At 42.0% G+C, this 19,589-nt stretch overlaps 1 protein-coding gene across 1 annotated transcript in view; it reads left to right on the top strand.

Moving 5' to 3' along the window:
- The window catches only part of Sgip1 (SH3GL interacting endocytic adaptor 1), a 114,345-nt gene that overhangs the window by 76,996 nt on the left and 17,760 nt on the right, over positions 1-19,589 (top strand). The window contains exon 22 of the mRNA XM_042055302.1: positions 2,465-2,524. Coding sequence (XP_041911236.1) covers positions 2,465-2,524 — 60 coding nt within the window. The remainder of the gene's footprint in view (positions 1-2,464; positions 2,525-19,589) is intronic.

The raw sequence follows: 19,589 nt of genomic DNA, 5'->3' as shown, positions 1-19,589 counted from the left end.
CAAGGAAGCTATAACTACAGTTAAATTCTGACAAATAACATTCAAAACCTGGGGCTGGAGAGATGATTAAATGGTTAAGAGTACTGGCTGCATTTGATTCCCAGTATCTGCATGGCAGCTCATAACCATCTGAAAACCTAGTTCCAGTAACCATCTGAAAACCTAGTTCCAGGGAATCCAGCACCCTCTTCTGGCCTTTGAGGACACCAGCATGTGTGCACAAACATACATGGCAAGCAAAACATCCAATCCTATGAAAATATATTGATTAATGAGTTGATTAATTTGTTTAGAAGTGCCTGTGGCTCCTCCAGAGGGCCCAAGTTTAGTACTAAGCAAACTTAGTTCATCAGGTGGTGAAAAACTATAATATCCACTCCAGGGAATCCAGTGCCCTCTTGCAGCACAGACATGCTCCCCCATAGTGCACAGACTCACACACATACACACTCATATGCGTACTCATACAGACAGACAGACACACACACACACACACACACACTTTTTTCCTTAAATCTTAGAATGTCAATAACTGCAAAAGGAAAGTTCCCTGTCATATACCCTAAGCCTAGCTATCAGGTTATTAGAATGTCTTCCAAAGCATCTGTTTATGAAACATTAATTGGGTCTTAATTTCAGTCCGTAACGCCTGTACTATGAGGATAGGTTTCTCCAGCACTAATTTTATTTGATTATCTATTAAGGTTGTGCTAGCACCTTTGAAACCTGGAGCATTATTTTTTAATCACACAGAGTGAAAAAACCAGTTCCTTGTATTTGTTGTTTGGTGAGGAGACAGAGTAAAGATCAGAAATAGTTAAGGCTTGGTGTCTCAGCTCATAAAGCTGTGGCCAGTTTCCAGAGTCCAACATCTAGCCTCAGCTGGAGCCATGGTCAAAGATATCAGCATGATCACACTGTTCAAAATCAGTGATCTTTCTCAAAGGCAGGTACAAGTCAGTTAAAATAGCACAATGCCTGCAGAAACCCTGTATTTATACTGCTGTTTTGTGGACAGGTTAAAAGCTAACTCCTTTCTTCCCGGGGGAATATATATGCCGGGTGATCTCATTGAACTGTCATGGCTATATTGGGGTTCGTGTTGATGGACATATGTCTGGCCCCTTGAGAACTGCTTTGGAGTGAAGTATTCTCACATAAGAAGAGCTGAGCCTTTCATGGCTCCCTGAGAAGGTGTGGGGGGGGGGGTCTAACTCCTCTGGAACTGACTCCCACCACATTGACAGATGCTAAACCCTGACTTTTTTTTTCCTTTTTGGTTCAGTTTCTCCTCATAGAATCATCTCAAATAAGCTCATCACTTCCCATACCTTCACCTGAATCCCAGTGTCTTACATTCTTTCCTTCTTCCGTGAAAATCATTCCCGCCTCGGTCAGTAAACTGTGCTTCTCGGCTTCATTTGGAATTTATATTCGTGCTTTTGTTTTCCATTCGTTTACGTTTCTTTGGTTCGTAGCGTCGGAAGATGATGTTTTTTATGACAAACTGCCCTCGTTTGAAAGGCGCTGTGACACGCCTGCAGGTACGGTGCTAGCCGAGCGGTATCTAGATACGTAGAGTTTTTTTCAAAATCCAAGCCATTTTCCATCTGAATGCTCGAAGCTTCATGGACATGCTCCTCTCACCTCATGAGTCCCCGTGCCCCTGGACATGTCCCGTCCATCCTGGGACTCATGCCGCTGAGCCGATTTTAAGTGGACATACTTATAGAGCAGCAGGTTGCATGCCAGTTTCTCAAAGAGAAGGCTCCGAGCGGGTACCATGTCATTGCTGTGTGAAGCTCAGAGGGAGAAATCATTTACGTGCCCAGAATCTGTTGACTGCTTTCTAATGTAAAACTCGCTGAAGCACCATTGGAAATCTTTCTTCTCTTTGGTACAGATGAAAAGGGTGTGTTGTGGCTGGACGCCTAAGGTGATGCCAGCAGGGGGATGGGAGATCTCTGACATCGTCTGTGAACTTTAAATCGATATGCAATGCAATGCTGTTGTCGTTGAAAAGCTGAGCAAATGTCGCATATAAACACCTCAACCCCAGGTTGTGCCAATAAGCAAGGGGGTGACCTTGAAGACAGAAAGGCTCCAGCCATTGCTGAATGGCAGTTTTGCCCAAATTAATGCAGTTAAACTATGCTAACACCCCTGCATGGCCAGGAAGACATCTGCTCCGTGCATACAAGTGCCTAGCCTCAAGCTACCTCCACGCGTGTCCATCCCTTCAGTCTCCATAGCTTTGACTCTGCCTTGTTTGCTCAGTTAAAACAGAAACAAAACAAAAGACTCCTGACTCCCAGGCTTCCCTGTTTCCTGCACGCTAACGGCATGCAGTGCCTCCGCCCTTCCCCGTAGTGAGATTAATGACCTGCTCTGTGACTCACATCATGTCCCTTCTCTCTCCCTCTCCTTAACCTTCCCCCTCCCGCTTCAACTCCTGGCAAAACAGAGAATGAACAGCCTTCCCTCGTTTGGTTTGACAGAGGAAAGTTTTATTTGACTTTTGAAGGTAAGTAGTACATAGCATACCAGATTCTAATTTCTAGTCTCCTCTTCCTTTGCTGTTTTTATTCTCATTGAAAAAAAATTCCCAGCCTTCCTCAATCTTCTGGTTTTGCTTTCCCCATTAAAAAATGCTATGGCTACTTGGAAAGCATCGAGCACTAAAGAAAAGCATTTCATGAATTTGGTTGGTATCTCTCCTCCAATTTTTCATGTTGAACAAACTAAAGTTGATTTGCAGCAAACATTGGTTACTTAATTAACGATGGCCAATTCAAAGCGGAACGAAACAGAACCTTCTTTGGCTAAGGAACTTGACTCTGTCAACCAGGCTCTTGCCTAATCCTTTTGCAAGTGTGTTGTGGCAAACTGGAGCACAGTTGGGATTGGGATTACATTTTGCCTAATTGAGAAAGCCTGACATTCCAGAGAGAGAATCCAGTCCTGTGAACTGTAAATGTGTGTGCCTGCGTGTGTAAATGCTCTATGGGGGGAAGGGGTCAGAGAAACAGGAATGAGACAAGGAGCATGAGGGGGAGGTTTGCTCTGCTTCCCCGGGGAACTGCAACAGTAATGACTGCAGTAAAATGGGCAACTACTGTGGAACTTGCCGTTCCAGAAGGTTAAGAGAAATGCATAAAAATAATAGCCAGTTTTGAGGCTCGATATTTGACATTTGTTATACTCTCCGTTAAGGGTTAACACTCTTGTTCTTTGTGTAACTTCTAACTCATCTTCACAGGCCACACACCTGATTAAATGGCACACTTAAACCACCAGTGGAAGAGGAGAATTAAGTACTTTACCTAATCAGTCATTTTATGCATAGATATTTATCATATAAGGTCCTACATTGTACAATTTTAAATAGTGAAATTTATTCTGGGGTCAAAAGCTATATATAAAAATGACATGCACACACACACGCACACGCACACACTCGTGTTTCTGTGTGTGCGTGTGTGTGTGTGTGTGTGTGTGTGTGTGTGTGTGATTTTTCTCTCCCTAGGATTACAAACCAATATTGAACTTGTCTTTGTGTTTCAAGACAACAGGTACTTGAGTGTGTGTTTTAAAAATCAGAATGGCTGAAATATAAAACAGTATGAAATATAACAGCAAAATTCACCCAACAATGAATTTTCCTTATAAGACAGAAGCCCTTAATGCTTGCACAGGTGCAGAAAACATGGTCTGACCTCAAGCCTTTCTGAAGTCCTGAAGTCTTTTCCTGGTGTGACATAAAACAGATGCTAGGTGATTCTCCTGAGAGGATGCCTTTTCCCACATAACTTTATCACCTGAGAATGTTAGTTTAGTAATAAGAAATATGCTAAGCCCACAAACTTTGGACTGCCTAAATTTTCTCTTCCAATCGGCATAAATGAAAGGGTCCAGGTGAGACTTCTGAGATTACACTCCTGTAATCCCAGCATGCCAAGCCTGATGTTCTTGAAGCCAGTCAGAGCTAGTAGCAAGCTCCATGCTGGAGAGAAATTGTCCAAAACCATCCAGACAAAATACATCCAGGCTTCTTCTTGCTGATGGGTGCATCCGTAGAGCATCAGAAGCTGCTGCTTCGGGACGGGTTGGAAGTCCTAAAGTACATCCTCAACCTGTACCTGCCAAGTCTCTAACCCTGGTTCATCTCTGTAAGTAGCAAAGTCTGCACTCAGCTAAGCCAGGAAATGAATGAACATAATAGCACATCATATGTATAGAGAAGTCTGGGGTGTCTTTACCTAGGGAAACCTGAAAAGGCTGCAAAAATTGTCCTCTGCTGTCCTGATAAAATGATGTAGAAATGTCTGCATTGTAGAACTCCTTGAGACCAGGGCCTCCCCTCACCATTTGTGCTCCAGATGGACAGCCATTCAACACCTTCTGTTGAATAGCATCCTAACAGTCTCTAGGACACTCATGTTACTCACTCTTCTTCTTTTATTCTTACTAATTATTCTTTTCTTCAATACTTCATCCAGAGAGTGAAGAACATGAAGATCTCATGTCCAGATCTTCACTTGTTCTAAGTAGCTTTTCATTTATTTACTGACTTCTGAATAATCCTTTCTGTAGTATTTATAACTCCATTGTTCATTTTCTGTTCTTCATGATGATTAGGATCTTATAGTCACTCAGCCAACATTTAAGTCATTGACCAGTCCATCAAGTAACCAATGAACATTGATAAGTAAATTGAGTTTGAAATGACATGAAGTACCTCACACTAACAAATGGGGTACCAAACCTTAGATCAGGGTCCTAAATTACAAGACTCCCAACGCTTCTAAAAATATCTTTTGTAAGTATTTTATTTAAAAAAAAAATGAATGTGCTTTACATTGGGCTTATTAGGAACATGAGTCAAGTTCTAGTGACTTTTGTGGTTTGGGTTTTTTGAGACAGAGGTTCTCTTTTCTGAGACAGAGTTTCTTGTTAGTGACTTTTTAAATCAACCAGAAGAAAATCTTGAGGCTGAGACTAGGATTCGGCTGGTAAAGACTTACCACACAAGTGTGAGGACCTAGCAGTCGCCTAAAAACCTGGGCATCACAGTTCACACTGTAATCTCAGCACTGTGGGGGTGGAAACAGGAGGATCTAAGGACTCAGTGGCCAGCCAGTCTTGCCAAATGGTGAGATCCAGGTTCAGAAAAGACCCTACTTCTAAAGTAAGGTGCAGAGCAATTGAGGAAGATGCCCACCATTGACCACTAGCCATGTGAATGCACAGTCATACACATGGGCACACACCTGCATGAACACTCATGTGCACATGAGTGCACACACACACACACACACACACACACACACACACCATACACACAGTATGTCTGCCTTCAGCAACAAGCATCCTCATGTGGAAGGGAATGTTTCTATGACAAATCGGGGTCCCTAATAGATATTTCAATTCCGTAGTGCCTTTTAATGTCAAAAGGTTTCCAAAAATGTACTGCCTCTCTCCTTGGATGACTTCTTAGACTACGAAACCATCTTGCATCTGGGGTGGAAATCAAACAGCAAAGCCCTTGCTATCATGGGTTTCCCTGTGTCTCGGACCATCTCGTTCACCTGTGTCTCATATCCTCTGTGACCCTGCAAGCTCCTCTTCCTCCTGCGTGGCATCTTCAGCACCCCTCCCCTACATTTCAGCTTCTCTGTTAAACTCATTTCCCTAACTGCACCCCAGCTCTCGTCAAGGACCAACATTTCTCAGAGGCTGTCTCCACAGAACGTTCTTCACTTTCCTGTGGCCACGTACCATGAGAGAGCCAGCTTTAAATTCTCACGTCTCCCGTCAAAACCTCCTGACTCTAGACAGCACTCATCGATCATCTATCTAATCGTTCCACCACTTCCCTCCTTATTGCCATTGATCACTGACCTCCAGGCCTACCTCAGCCTTGATCTATAGACTGGAAGTTCCAGCAACTTCCTTTGAATCACGCTCACTTTCAAGCGCCATCCCTCACAGGTTCTTTGGGGATGACTCATCCAACTCTCTAGGGCATCTCAGGCTGCCTGGGCCTCCACTTGTTTCCTCTGCTCAGAATCAGTGCTTTGGAATCAGTGCCTGCAGGCAGGGTTCATTCAGCTTAGCTATTTCATCACTAAAACTTGCTGTGCACCTTACATACTAGAAACTGTTGAGCAATGATTCTCTCATTCAGCAACATCCATTGAGGGCTGTGCTGGCCGCTCCACACTAGCAAAGAAAACAAAAATATCCCTGTGGCCACAGAGCTTACGTTCTAGCACGCAGGGCTAAAAATGGAGAAATAAGCGGCATATATAGTGTGGAGATGGTAGTGAGTTCTATAAGAAAAATAAGACTTGGAGCATATCGGGAGTAGTGAGGCAATAAAGAGAGAGTACGGCAACACCTGAGCGCGCTCTACACAAGTCACTGCTGAAGAAACTGAGATTTGGGTGACAGCTCTCCAGAGCCTTACAGTCAGGCAGAGTGTGGGTTTAAAACCGTGTGGGAGACAGCCTGCCTTACTCCCTCAGCCCACTGCAGACACAGTCTCCTCTTCAGGGCAGAGTTTTCTCTCCCTCTCAGCCCTCCGACTCTGTCATTCCTAGACACAGCTTCTCTGTGCCTCACTGAAACCTCCTCTCCCACCCTTCCCACTCTGACTCCACCCACCAGGCCAGTCATCCAGTCAGGTTCTTTTCTATATCCTGATTAGACCCCAGAGAGTAAAAATATATTTCTGGAAGGACTTTGGTCATCTCTGGAATAAAAGACTTTCTTTTCTCTCTGGGCTTATGTTGACTCTCTGAAAAGGTATTGCTAAATGTCTCACCCATGCAAGCAGGCTTTCTAATGCCCCTAATTGCTTGTAGATAACACTGAGCTCTCTCTCTCTCTCTCCCCACCCCTTCTCTCTCCTGTCTGTCTGTCTCTGTCTCTCTCGTGGTTCTTGGGCTTGAATGTATAGCTTCTCACCCACTAGGCAAGCGATCTGTCGCTGAGCTATACCCCAACCTCACTCACTCCCTTTTACTTGCCCTGATTTGTAATAAACACCTCTAAGAGTTTGGGAAGGCTGATTAACTCACTTGGAAGTCATTAAAGAAAGGAAAATTAAAAGGTGTGGACAGTGTTCTGGGAAATAATTGCCTTGCTTAATTCCCAGTGTCCTTCAGGTGGGGAGGAGCCCTCTGATTGTGCCACTTAACGCAGGTCCTATTCCATCAATAACACATTAAGATTAATGAGTACTTGTTCTGAAAACCTCACAGCATCGAGCTATCGGGACGGTGAAACAATGCAGGAGCATAAAAAGTAGCAATTCAAGTCCGTCCTCATTCAAAATAAAAGCTTAATCTTCGCCCTTCTGAGATTGTGTTGGCTGTGGCGTGCATACGAATTGTACAGTCTTTTCAAATAATAATGGAAGCCCACGCAGCATCTGTTTCTTGGTTTCAACACACTAAATCTGTTTAAAAGATTGGAGTGCAATTGGAATCTGCAGAACGTGCTACCAGGGAAATCTGCTGAGGATTTAGTTCCCGTTTTCTCTTCATAGTCAACTAGTTGCCTGGGTCTGGAGATCCCTCAGCATGAGCATGTGGATGCTTGGATGTTGGCTTGGTTTCCTGGTCTTTGAAGGCATCGCCCTACCTCACTCATGTTTACTGTAACACGGGCATGCTGCAGACAGAATGGCTGGTCAGCAGAGTGTGTCCTATTCATCTTGTTCGAATAAGATGTCCAGGCCAAATGTGTATGAGGGGTTCCTCGGCAGGACATGAAGGTCCAGAACTCATGTCAGAATGTCTCTGACTAAATGCTTGTGGGAAAGCTTAATGAGTGGTAGCTTCTACACCAATCAGGCCATACCTGGATAGTGAAATAGTGAGTTATTTATTATTATTATTATTATTATCATCATCATCATTATTACCATCATCACCATCATCATCATATCTAGGTACGTCTGCCTTTTCCGGTAACGGGGCTGCAGGACTTCATGGGTAACCCATATCACAGTTCACTTCTGAGCTAACCTCCAGTACCGCAGCTCAGGTTGTTCACGCCACCTGCAGCGGCGCTCTCATTATTCACATCTCAAACCGTGATTAGAGGTGCAGGGATGTGGATGCCTTCCTCAAGATAACACAACGCCCGCAATTAAATCCTTTCAGCAAGGAATTATTGTGAAGTCATAGGAGTGATGCTTCCGGCAGCCCTGCAAAACCTCCCCCATCTTGAGCATCGAATGTCACTTAGTCTTTGTTTTTATAAACTTCAAAATGCAAAGGATAAACAATTTGGTTTAAGAAAAACCAAACAAAATCGACTTTTTTTTTTTACTTATTAAAGTACTGTATCACCTGGAAAAGATTTCAATGATTCAAGCTTTGAGATTCCCTTCAAACTAGGTGAGAAGAATTAAGAGAAGTGACCAAATCTGGTGTTTTTCTTCTCTCTAATTATCTCTTAGTTCTTTGGTGGTAGCTAAGCCAGGATCTTCTGTGTCTCCATCAGATTCAGTCCCGTGGTTTGCTTTCCTCCTTTGAGGACCATGATGGTCCCAAGTACAGGTCCCTGGACTGTGTCGTGCTCCAAAGAAATGGAGCCCAAGCCTGCAACTGGAAATATGCCGAAGGCAAAAGAGGCCTCAGCTTCACTGCAGATTGAAGCTTTCATCCCTCAGAGAGGAGACGAACCTGAGTGGGCACCACTCATCACTCTTGCCTGGCTGTAGAAGTCAATTGTAGGGTAGGATGAGCACAAAGCCATGAGCCCTAGACGAAGGGTTCCTTCATGGAGACAGCCTTGATACCTGAAGCTTGAGTTAAACACTCCCCTAGGGCAGGAAGAAACAGCCCATGATTAACGGATCAAAAGAGCTAAAGGTTCGCTAACGTGCTTCTTACCTCCATGGCTCTCCTTGGATGGAAGTCCCTCTGGTGGAATTATGATGATCAAACAAAATGGTATCTGCCTTCTAGAAGTGCACAGACAACAGGAATACAGCACTTCCCCTAAGGCACATTGTACTAAATGCATGGGTGACTGCAAAACTCTAGAAAAGCACAGAGATTAACTGGGATGAATCTGGAACATCTTCTTGGAGGAAAGGGGGCTTGCCCCAGCTGCCATTGAAGAACAAGGATTCGGAAAGCCAAGTGTTCTAGTTTGTAAGAGTAACTTGAGCAGGAGTGGATGAGGATCACCTTGCTTGTACTCCATGCTGATAAACCCTGGGCAAGAGAGGAATGTTGGAGGAGATGGGCCAAGTAAATCAAGACCATATTCTAAAGCGCTTTGCACACTTGGGGGAGGAATTTGAAATGCAAGCCCTGGACAAGATGAATTTTAAGGGCTTATTGGGGGGCAGGGTTGTCTCAGCATCTTTGACATTTAGACTTAGAATCAGGGAGAAGTTAGGTAGACAGTCCAGGAAACAGGAATGAATTGACTTGATGCTACTTTGAAGATCTCAAAGACAGCATTTAAGCAACAACATTCTGTACCTGAACGGATAGCAAGGAGGGAAAGTTGACTCCACCTTCAAACATAAGGAACCTTTGACAGTCACACCCCTGACTCTGCACTGGCCCATTTGTTCTCAGAAGCTAAGCAGGGTCCGACCTGTTTGGCACTTGGATGGGAGATCCAGGGAGAAGTCTGTTGTTAATCAGGAAGAAGAACTGAGATTCTTGTTGCACCATCCATTAAAGAATAAGTCCGAGAGAAAATGGACCGTAAAACTGGGGGCAAGCTGGGCAGTAGTGGCACATACCTTTAACCCCAGGACTCGGGAGGCAGAGGCAAGTGGATCTCTGTGAGTTTGAGGCTAGCCTGGTCTACAGAGTGAGTTCCAGGGCATGCTTCAAAGCTACACAGAGAAACCCTATTTCAAACCTCCTGCCCCCCCCCCAAAAAAAAGTCTAGGGCAGTCTGTTGAGAATGAAAAGCTCTGCATCCATGTACAGGAAGTTTTAGCTTTGGGGTATGCCTGCACTCAGCAGTCACAATGGAAGTTGTTCCATTGCGTTTTTATTTTTTTTTAACCAGTGATTGATTTTGAATGGATCACTCAACAGCTATGTTTTTGTAGAAACTATTTAAGGGCCTAGATGCCTTGCCGTCTTCTCTGCTATTTTTCATACCCATGGCAATATCTGTCGGTTGGATGCAGTGACATTCCAAGGGCAACAGCCTGACCACTAGAAAGGAAAGAAGACAAACACCGCTTCTCAATGGCTGTCATGGCAAATACAAGTTTGCATGGTGATTATAGACTGTTCCTTTCCATTCCAACCTCCTGTCCCTCAACGTCTTCAGCACTCTCTCAAATGTGTATCCTTTTCTGTTATATCATCTTACTTTGTTTCTGCTTTTCCTCTCTTCTGACTCTCACACATGAAAACTCCAAGTTGTGCATGTTACTGAAGGGATGTTTATATTTGTTTGCCCACAGCAAATAAAAATAAAATGATTCACAGGAATCTTAAAAATAATTGATTATTAAATCATGTACTTCTTTTTTATTGTAAGAGAGTTATTTTTATATGATACTTCATTTTTCTTTTCCATGTAGCGGGAACTCTTGAGAAAAAAAATTAAGTCCACTACTTACCCCATAATAATCTTAGGGATATAAAAGACATGTTTAAGGAATTGCCTGTCCAAAAAGGTTGTCAATAATATAAAATTTGACTAACATACTCTTTAAGATAGATTCAGCATGTAAATGCCTCTAGCTTGCTCACAATTTTGTCCATGGACAGAGTCAGGATTCTCTTACATGTCTTATGTAGGTTCTCCAAATTAATTATAATGGCTATGTTTATGCGGAGATTTGTCATGTTTAATAACTGTAATAGGGAGGCATCTGGTAGGGAAAGCAATGATCGAGTTTGTAGAACTTGGCTTTTGTACGTTACATCTGTTACCAACATGATGATACCTGTGCTCAATCAGCCAGCTGATTTACTGAGTGCCTGCTGGGTGCACAGGCACTGTGAGGGCTATTGGGCTACAGTAGTCAGTAGCAAAAGTGTGTCTTCACAGTGCACAGAAGTCAGACATCAAATGGACAGTGGCCCTAACATGTAAAGAACATTGTTATGAAGGAGATAGTGTGTTTTGGAGGTTCCCGTCAGTGTCGTAGCCTGTTCCCTCCACTAACCTAAGAGGGCAGTGGAGGAAATAGGAGTGGTTTAAATCTAGATAGTCGTCTTTGAATACTATTAATCGTTGCTGTATTAGCATTCTGATATGTAGTCATATACTATAGGTAGATGTTGCTGTAACTAAGTTGGCTTTATCCTAGATATTAGAAAGGAAAACCCCATTAATTTATATCAGTGTATTCTGTAATACATATTTACATATGCATTTGTACAATTACAAATATAAGGGAGAAGTGAAATAGGTGTATTTCATATCTAAAAGAGGGGCGTGTGTGTGTGTGTGTGTGTGTGTGTGTGTGTGTGTGTGCGCACTGTTTAAGCTCTGTAATAACCCTTCAGGGTTGGAGCTACCGCCTTAGCACAATGTGTTATAGCCTAAGTCTTGCATTCCTTCTCTGGAAACTAAATAATAACAGCAGCTTTCTCAGGATGCTGTAGTCAGGATCAAAGCCCAGCCATGGGTTCACTGTTAATGCGAAGCATTCAGTAAATACTGGCTTTTATTACCATTGTCCAATCTCGCATGTCCCTGACTTGTGATATGGCTGTCTCTGTGTCAACATGAGTTGCTTGCTCTCAAGAAGTTTCTAGCATTTCAGTCTTTTACATAAATCATTCCACAACATGATCTGCCTTGAGCTGCTACCTGGCTTCCCTTCCCATGTGCAACAATACATGGGAATTATCCCTAGTACATAATGTCACCTTCCTCTGCAGCCACCTCCACAAGAACCAGTCCTTAAAGCTGCCTTGAGACCAATACTCTAGCTGGTGGTACATTCCTGGGTTAAAGCTCCTGAAAGACATGCAAGAAAACAGCTTGCATCTTGTTAGTTTATAAATCGTGACTTTTAGCAGATTTGACAAGTAATTACCAACCTCCCCAAAAGAAAATGAAAGAATTGTAGGAAATTGTAGGAAACCACTTCCCTCTTAATGAACTTGAGCCTGCTTCAGATAATGGCAGGCCAATAATAGCTTTTATCGTTGCTCTGAGTCTTTTAGGAAGGGCTGACCACAGTTTAAGGGCTGGGGTGTGCCTCAGCGGTTGACTGCACACCTCACCTGTTTGAGGCACAGCACTACAAAAGAAGAGGGGAGAAAACCCTTCTTTATGACCCTCTAGCTGCCCTAGAAGTGACATTAATAATAAGAAGGGACACTAGGGTTATGAAGAGATGTAGAGGCTTTGAGAATCTTCCCTTTCAAATCCTCCCATGTAATTAGGCTTTAGATACATTTAACTAGCATTACCTCAGACTAACTTCAGTTAACTTCAGACTGTTGGTTATGAATGATCCATTCAAAAAGTAAAGTAAAACACAAGGATAATTATTCTTTATAATAATTATTAACATAAGCATTTTAAGATATGGGAAAGATAATCATAACCAGCAGGCATGTACTAACAGTTATGCACTAATTCATTAAGTCCAAGATTTCTTTGGCATCCTCAACATAAGGCATTTTAAGTCATTGCTGTTAGGATTTCATCACTGTGCATGTGGCAGTCATTTCTGCATAGACTCTCAGTGGATGGGACATGGGGTAGAATTGTTTTCCAATTCTGCTGTCTGCTTAGGAGAGTCACCAGGACACAGGAAACACAGAAGGAACGGGGCTACTTCTCTTGTTGGCAGGCAGTAGTTATACAGGTACTGTGTATCTTCACAGTTATGTCTCTTCGTCTGATGTTCAGCATGACGATCCCAAGCCTTTGTTTACCTAAGCGCTGAGGGAGAAGCTTGAAACATGCTTCTGGTAACGCACAAAGGTTACTCTGGGGAAGTCTGGCAGGGAGAAGAGCGGGGGTCATCTCTGAAGGATGTTTCCATGAACTTGCGCTTTTGAGAGGCCAGGAAGAAAGGCTATTAGTAATGGCTCCTCCTATCCATAGACTTTGCTTTTCTTGAACACAGTTGTTTATTGTCAGTGAAACTGGCCGTTCAAACAGTGGACTTTCAGGGATTCCACCAGGTCCAGGCAGCTCTCTTCCTCTTTCTCCCTTCCTCCGAGTCAGTCCCATTGGGAAAATAACCTTCAATGGCGCTCAAAATTACCCACATCCATTTCTGAACTGTCAGGAACCATGCAAGAGATACAAATTAGAAATATAGAGACAACAGTGTAAAAATCCCAAATAGTTCCCACTGTGTTTATGCATTGCTCATGGGCATTATAGAAAACTTGGAGAAGCAAACACGTAAGAAAAGTGAAGTCGTCTGTGATCTAATGACCATGGTCGTCATTATCATGTTGCTGCGCTTTGGTTCTGACGCCTTCCATGCGAGCGCCTGGCACGACTTGCATATATGATCCAACCCTGCAAGACTCTGTGCCCTCTCTCCTCTTGGAACATATCATCTGGGCCATTACAAAGCACTTGAAAATAGCTCAAACTTTGCTTTCTTGTGTTCATTGTATTGACTTAAGCACTTTACTTACACGAACTAAAAATTTCACCCCAAAATCGCACTTTTCAGAGATTGATACAGGCAACATTTTAAAAATTTTGTTGGAAACTCTTGGAAAAAACAGTGATTTGGTTTTGTTAAACATATTTATAATCTTGGCCTTGTATGCTTTTTTGCATAGATAGTTTAATTTTACTATATATTAAAAACTCCAGTATTTTATCTATTTTTATTTTTCCGAGCTTATTTTCAAGTTTTTGCAAAACAAACAGCTTCCCTGAAAACCAGTCAGAAGTTTTTGAATGTTAGCATTTTAATGCCTGGGCGTTGTTCCATAATGTGTATCAGTCAGCCTATCTGTCCCAGCTTTCAAAATTATGGGATTGAAATTCCAAAGAAGTGCACAGCCACATACATGAGCTAGTCTTACACGGCAATTAATTTTTCACATTCTTACTACATCAAAGCGGGACATTTATTTTTCTTTTCCAAGCATTTTCGAGGGAAATAAAATCACAATGTAGTAAAATTCAGTCAGACACATTAAGGGAAATTAATTTTAGTAACTCAACTGAAGAGACTATGAGAGAAGCTCATAACTTCCCTCTGCGACCACATCCCCACTTACAGGCCATGATAGTGGGGACAGTGTTCTGTGGGAAGGTTTTTTTTCATCAATTACAAGATACATACTGTTAAAATGTTTGAACAGGTATGTTTTTGATACTAAGAAAAATATTACATAGTTTTTTTTTTTTTTTTTTTTTTAATTTTTCGAGACAGGGTTTCCCTGTAGTTTCTAGAGCCTGTCCTGGAAAAGTTTAATATACTTTAGCTCTGTAAACCTCCCGGTGGCCTTTAAACTGGTTGTATTTAGTGACTACATCCACGTACGCATACATATAAACCTAACTTTTCTTCCACAAATGAGAACAGTCATTACAAAGAATATACCCCAAATCATACTTACATTAAAAAAGTAGGGAAGCAACAACTTTAAAAGTAAACACAAAGTGAATAAGCCAAACCTACCACCATTTTTTAGGAGGAAAATATAATCTCCCATCAGAACGCAGATGCGGTCCCCCCTATGACAGGCTTGGTGTCTCTCCCTGTCCACTGTAGTGGTCATCAACCACTTCCAAATGGAGGCCAAAAACGTCATTAAATAACAATAAAAATTCTTGATTTTTTACTTTCCTTTGATACTTGATTTTTAAAAAAATCTATCACATTTTATGACAGAGTTTAAATTGGTGTTTTATTTAAAAGGGGCATGGCAGTATGGTTTGTGAAGCGTATCCCCTTCCCAAGCTTGGCTTATTTCATAGCGTCTTCAGAATCTGTATCTACTACTTACCCCTCACCCTAGGAACTCAGCCCAGAGCGATCCTGACCATTGCATGTTATTAGTCTTCAAGTTCAAGTTCACCCCTACCCCTTCATTCTTTCAGTGTTTTGCTTCCGCTCTGGAGAAACCATGAATGAAATAATCTAACTGGACACGTTCTGATGTCATCCCCTTGCTGTCTCTCCAGCAATATACACAATCACTTTAGTGGTTTTGTGGTGTATAGTGTACATGCACCTGTCCTTTATTAACGTCTGATTAGGTTGCTGCTTTTCTGCAACATTGTGCAGTCAGTAGCTCTAAATCTTAGGTACTTGTCTTCTCCTGTTAGGCACTGAGTCTTTCTGTTTCTTTCACATGCTGGGTCATTCCCTGCTGCCTCTTAGCCAGGTCTAAGGGTCATTTGCCTCCAACCTGAAGCAGGCCTGATGGAATGACCATTGTCCTTTCCCCGGATGCCATTGAAAGATGCAGAATCTGTTTTATCACCTATGGCATAATGGTACTTACCCTGCAAATATGTTGTCAGGATAAGACTAGGTCATTAGCCAGCAATATCGTTCAAAAGTAGAGGCTTATCCTCACATCTAGAGGCTCTGGTTTTGATCCTCTGTACTGCCTACAATAGAGTGGGGGCTGAGGCACACAGACCTGTAATCCCAGACACTCCAGAGGTGGAATCTTGAAGGATGATTGATTAATCCAAGTCCATCCTCCACATCAGCCACCTTGAGGCCCACCTGGGATAAATTTATTCCATTTCAAAGAGTCAGTCACTATACTGAGCCTGTTTACCCCTTCGAATCATATAAAAAACATAAATTTATGTTGGCAATTGGAATTAGAAGTTATTGAATGGCAGCTATAAGAGCTACAATAACAAATATTGCACTACCTTGTGAGCTAATAGCAATATAATGATTGTAGTATTGAATGCTTCTCTCCTTTCATGCATTGCTTCATTGGAATTTTAGCTACTATTACATCCCCTCTACTGTAAGTTCCTCAAAGGAAGGCCCATGCCTCATGCATTCCTGCACATCTCTCAGTTTCCAGCACAACAATAATTTTAGACACTCACATCTGAATGAAAGGTCTTGATTATTCAAATTATCTGTCTGTTCATTTTAATAAAGCAAGCATGCACTCAAACAACTTTTATAGCCCCTATGTCATACAAGTACTACACCAAGCAACTCGAACCAATACACTGGGCTCCTACTACTCTATGCCAAGGTAAACATGTATGCATAGAAACAGTCAAAATAAAACCACCTGAGGGATGAAATGAATCTGCAAATTCCCCTTGTACCAAAACCTCCAAACATCCCTCATCTTCTACCTAAAAGTCTATTCTAATTCCAAGACTGAACCTGTTCAATAGTCTTAACCAACGTTCACAAAGATAACAACCCATGGCAACGAAAGCACAATGCTCTTCAAGTGTACACTACATTGAAAGCTTCAAAAATACAGGGCAAGTTGTTAGCATATTGTTATTGATGCTTTTCTGAAGATGAGGAAACTGAGTCCCAGAGAAATCGAATACCTTGTCTCTAGTAGAAACCGAGACTTCATACCCAGGTGCTTGGACTGTGGAGCCCAGGCTTCCTGTTAATCTCCTGACCACTCAGCAGTTCAGTTTGCAGTCAACTAAGCTTTTCAGTGTGCCATGGCTGTACACTCTTATTGTGCACATTAGTGCCTAGGTTTTCATTTGGTTGTGTCTTATATTTACATATTTGTATCCCCACCTCTATCTTGTGCACAGCAGAGTATCTGTATGTATGACAGGCACTCAACCCTCCAGTAAAGGGACACTATTTACAGAGCATCTGTACTCTGTTAAAAAGTTACTCTCAAGGGCTGAAGAGATGGCTCAGTGGTTAAGAGCACTGACTGCTCTTCCAGAGGACCCTGGTTTAATTCCCAGTGCCCACATAGCAACTAACAACTGTTTGTAACTCCAAGACCTGACATACACACAGGCAAAACACCAATGCACATAAAATTTATATATATATATATATATATATATATATATATATATATGTTATTCTCATGGTAACAACCTTAAATATCTACAAACTACCTAATACTATAGAACAGAAAGCTCAGAGTGCATTGTCTGCCCTGCTTCCAAGGGAAGTACAGTTAGCTGAGTTCTCTACAGTCACAACGTGTAACATGGTGGCCTGCTTGTTGGGGTTTCTGTCCTGCCCAGTTCCCACAGCTGTTCAGCCCCAAAAGAATCACACAGAGATTCTGCATTAGTTATAACTGATTGGCCCCTTTGCTCAGGCTTCTTATTAACTCTTGTAACTTATATTAACCCATTATTCTTATCTATGTTAGCCACATGGCTCAGTACCTTTTTCAGTGGGGCAGGTCACATCCTGCTTCTTAGGTGGTCTGGGCAGGACTGGGGAGGGAGCTTCCTTCTTCCAAGAATACTCCTGTTCTCATCACCCTGCCTCTACTTCCTGTCTGGTTGACCCACCTATACTTCCTGCCTGGTCAATCAGCATTTATTTAAAACATGATTGACAGAATACAGACAATTCTCCTGCACCAACAACACTATTCTCTTATAGATTTTTTTATCTTAAAAAAATCTGATCCCAGTCAGGTGGTGGTGGTACACACCTTTAATCCCAGCATTTGGGAGGCAGAGGCAGGCAGATCTCTGTGAGTTTGAAGCCAGCCTGTTCTACAAGTTCCAGGACAGGCTCCAAAAGCTACAGAGAAACCCTGTCTCAAAAAAAAAAAAAATCTGAACCCTTGAGCATTTCAGTTTGGTTGTACAATTCTATAAGAACATGTTTTTCTTATCTTCAGGAAATTGTGAAAAGATCAAATAATATACAGATAAATTTAGATTACCAACTAGAAATGGCCTAATGCTTAACAAAGGTTTGTAATGTAGTAAGTAGTTAGAAGAAATGATATATGGACCAGAAGGAATGACAAAAAATATGTAAAATCTAAAGTAAAATGCAAAATGCTCTATTTGTTGCAAAGTACAACCCTATGAGGGAATTAAAATTGTAAATTGTAGATCTGTTAAGGTAAAAGGGTTCCCTGTAAATATTAATCTCATGGCCTTTTTGATTAAATCCACAGGGATAATTACTGCCTCTAGTTGTCAGTACACAACACAGCAAGGGCAGAAAATATCGGGGAGAGAAGGAGTCAGGAGAGAGAGAGAGAGAGAGAGAGAGAGAGAGAGAGAGAGAGAGAGAGAGAGAAAGCTCTAAATTAGAGTTTACTACTGAAGTGTCCGATGCTTCCTCATGAGCTATAGCACAAAGCACACACTAGACAAACAGTAGTAAAACCATCACTTATAACGATATGCATTGATATAGCCCAAACTACCTGAGATCTTCAGAACTCAACCTCAGAAAATCATATCAAATAACTAAGTCCCCCAGTGGATTTTATTTTTATATATATTTATCTACTTAGCTAGGTTTTTTTTTCCAAAATCACAATTATTTCAAGGTTTTGGTTTTTTTTTGAATTTTGAGACAGGTCAGAGAGTAGCCAGGCTGCCCACAACTTGCCATCCTCTTGGCTTAGCCTCCTGGATATTACTATTATAGATATGCACCAGATTGTTTGGCAATTTTCAATCTTAATAAGTAGGAATTTCTTAATTATTTTTGCTGGGTTTTTTTTTTCTCAGCAGTTCCAGTTCTTTTAAACTTTCCCAGACTTTTAAAAATTCTTGAGCACATCAGAAAGCCCGTCTTATTCAGATTACCTCCATCTTGTCTTAATTCCACTATTCATCATAAAAATAACTATTTGATGCTGTTACGGACCAAGCACTACTCTAAATGCTATACTTCTTTTTAACCCTCAGAATAGGCCTACAAAATGCTTATGATTGTATCACTATTGCCAAAAATAACTTAGGCAAGCATCAGAGAAAGAAGCAATCCGAGGTTGAATGCCAACTCCCATTGACCCAGTGCCAACCCCCATTCTCGCAGCCATTACTCAGTGTCATGTTCTAATCCCTGCACTGATGCCACCTTCATCAGCACCACCCCCCCCCCTCATAATTCTGATAATGAATGTCTCGTCTGTGGACAGAGCCCTGGACCACTTAGTAGAGAGTTCTTTCTCGGTAAACATTAACCATTGAGTCATGCTCAGGCATCGTCTGACTCATGTAATAGCCACTTTAACAGACCACTAGCTACACAAATCACACCACTTTATTCACAAACTATCATATCTATTAAAATGTCTTGTGGTCCTGAAAAATAACATGCTCGTGATATTCTCTTTATCTGCTAGCGTCTGCATTCCTCGCCAATTTTATTTTCTGTTTAAGGCATGTCCTTGGGGCTGGAGACAGAGCTCAGTAGGCAAAGTACTTGGCTACATATGCTTACAAACCTGAGTTTGGTCCTCAGTGCCCAGGTAAAAGCCAGGCATGGCTCCCTATGCCTCTGTGATTCCGATACAGATGGTGGAGGCAGGTGGATCCCAGGGCTCGGTGCCCGGGGAATTTAGTCGAAACAGTGAGCTCCAGGTTCAGTGAGGAAACTCTGTCTCAGAAAATGAAGCAGAAAATTGGACTTAAGACGCTGACATGTCAGTGTCAACCTCTGGTCTCCACATGCACAGACAAGTACACAC

This window comes from Arvicola amphibius, chromosome 6 (assembly GCF_903992535.2).
Source record: "Arvicola amphibius chromosome 6, mArvAmp1.2, whole genome shotgun sequence".
NCBI lineage: Eukaryota > Metazoa > Chordata > Mammalia > Rodentia > Cricetidae > Arvicola > Arvicola amphibius.
Note: the sequence above shows the minus strand (reverse complement) of the source record. Positions and strands in the feature narration are given on the sequence as shown.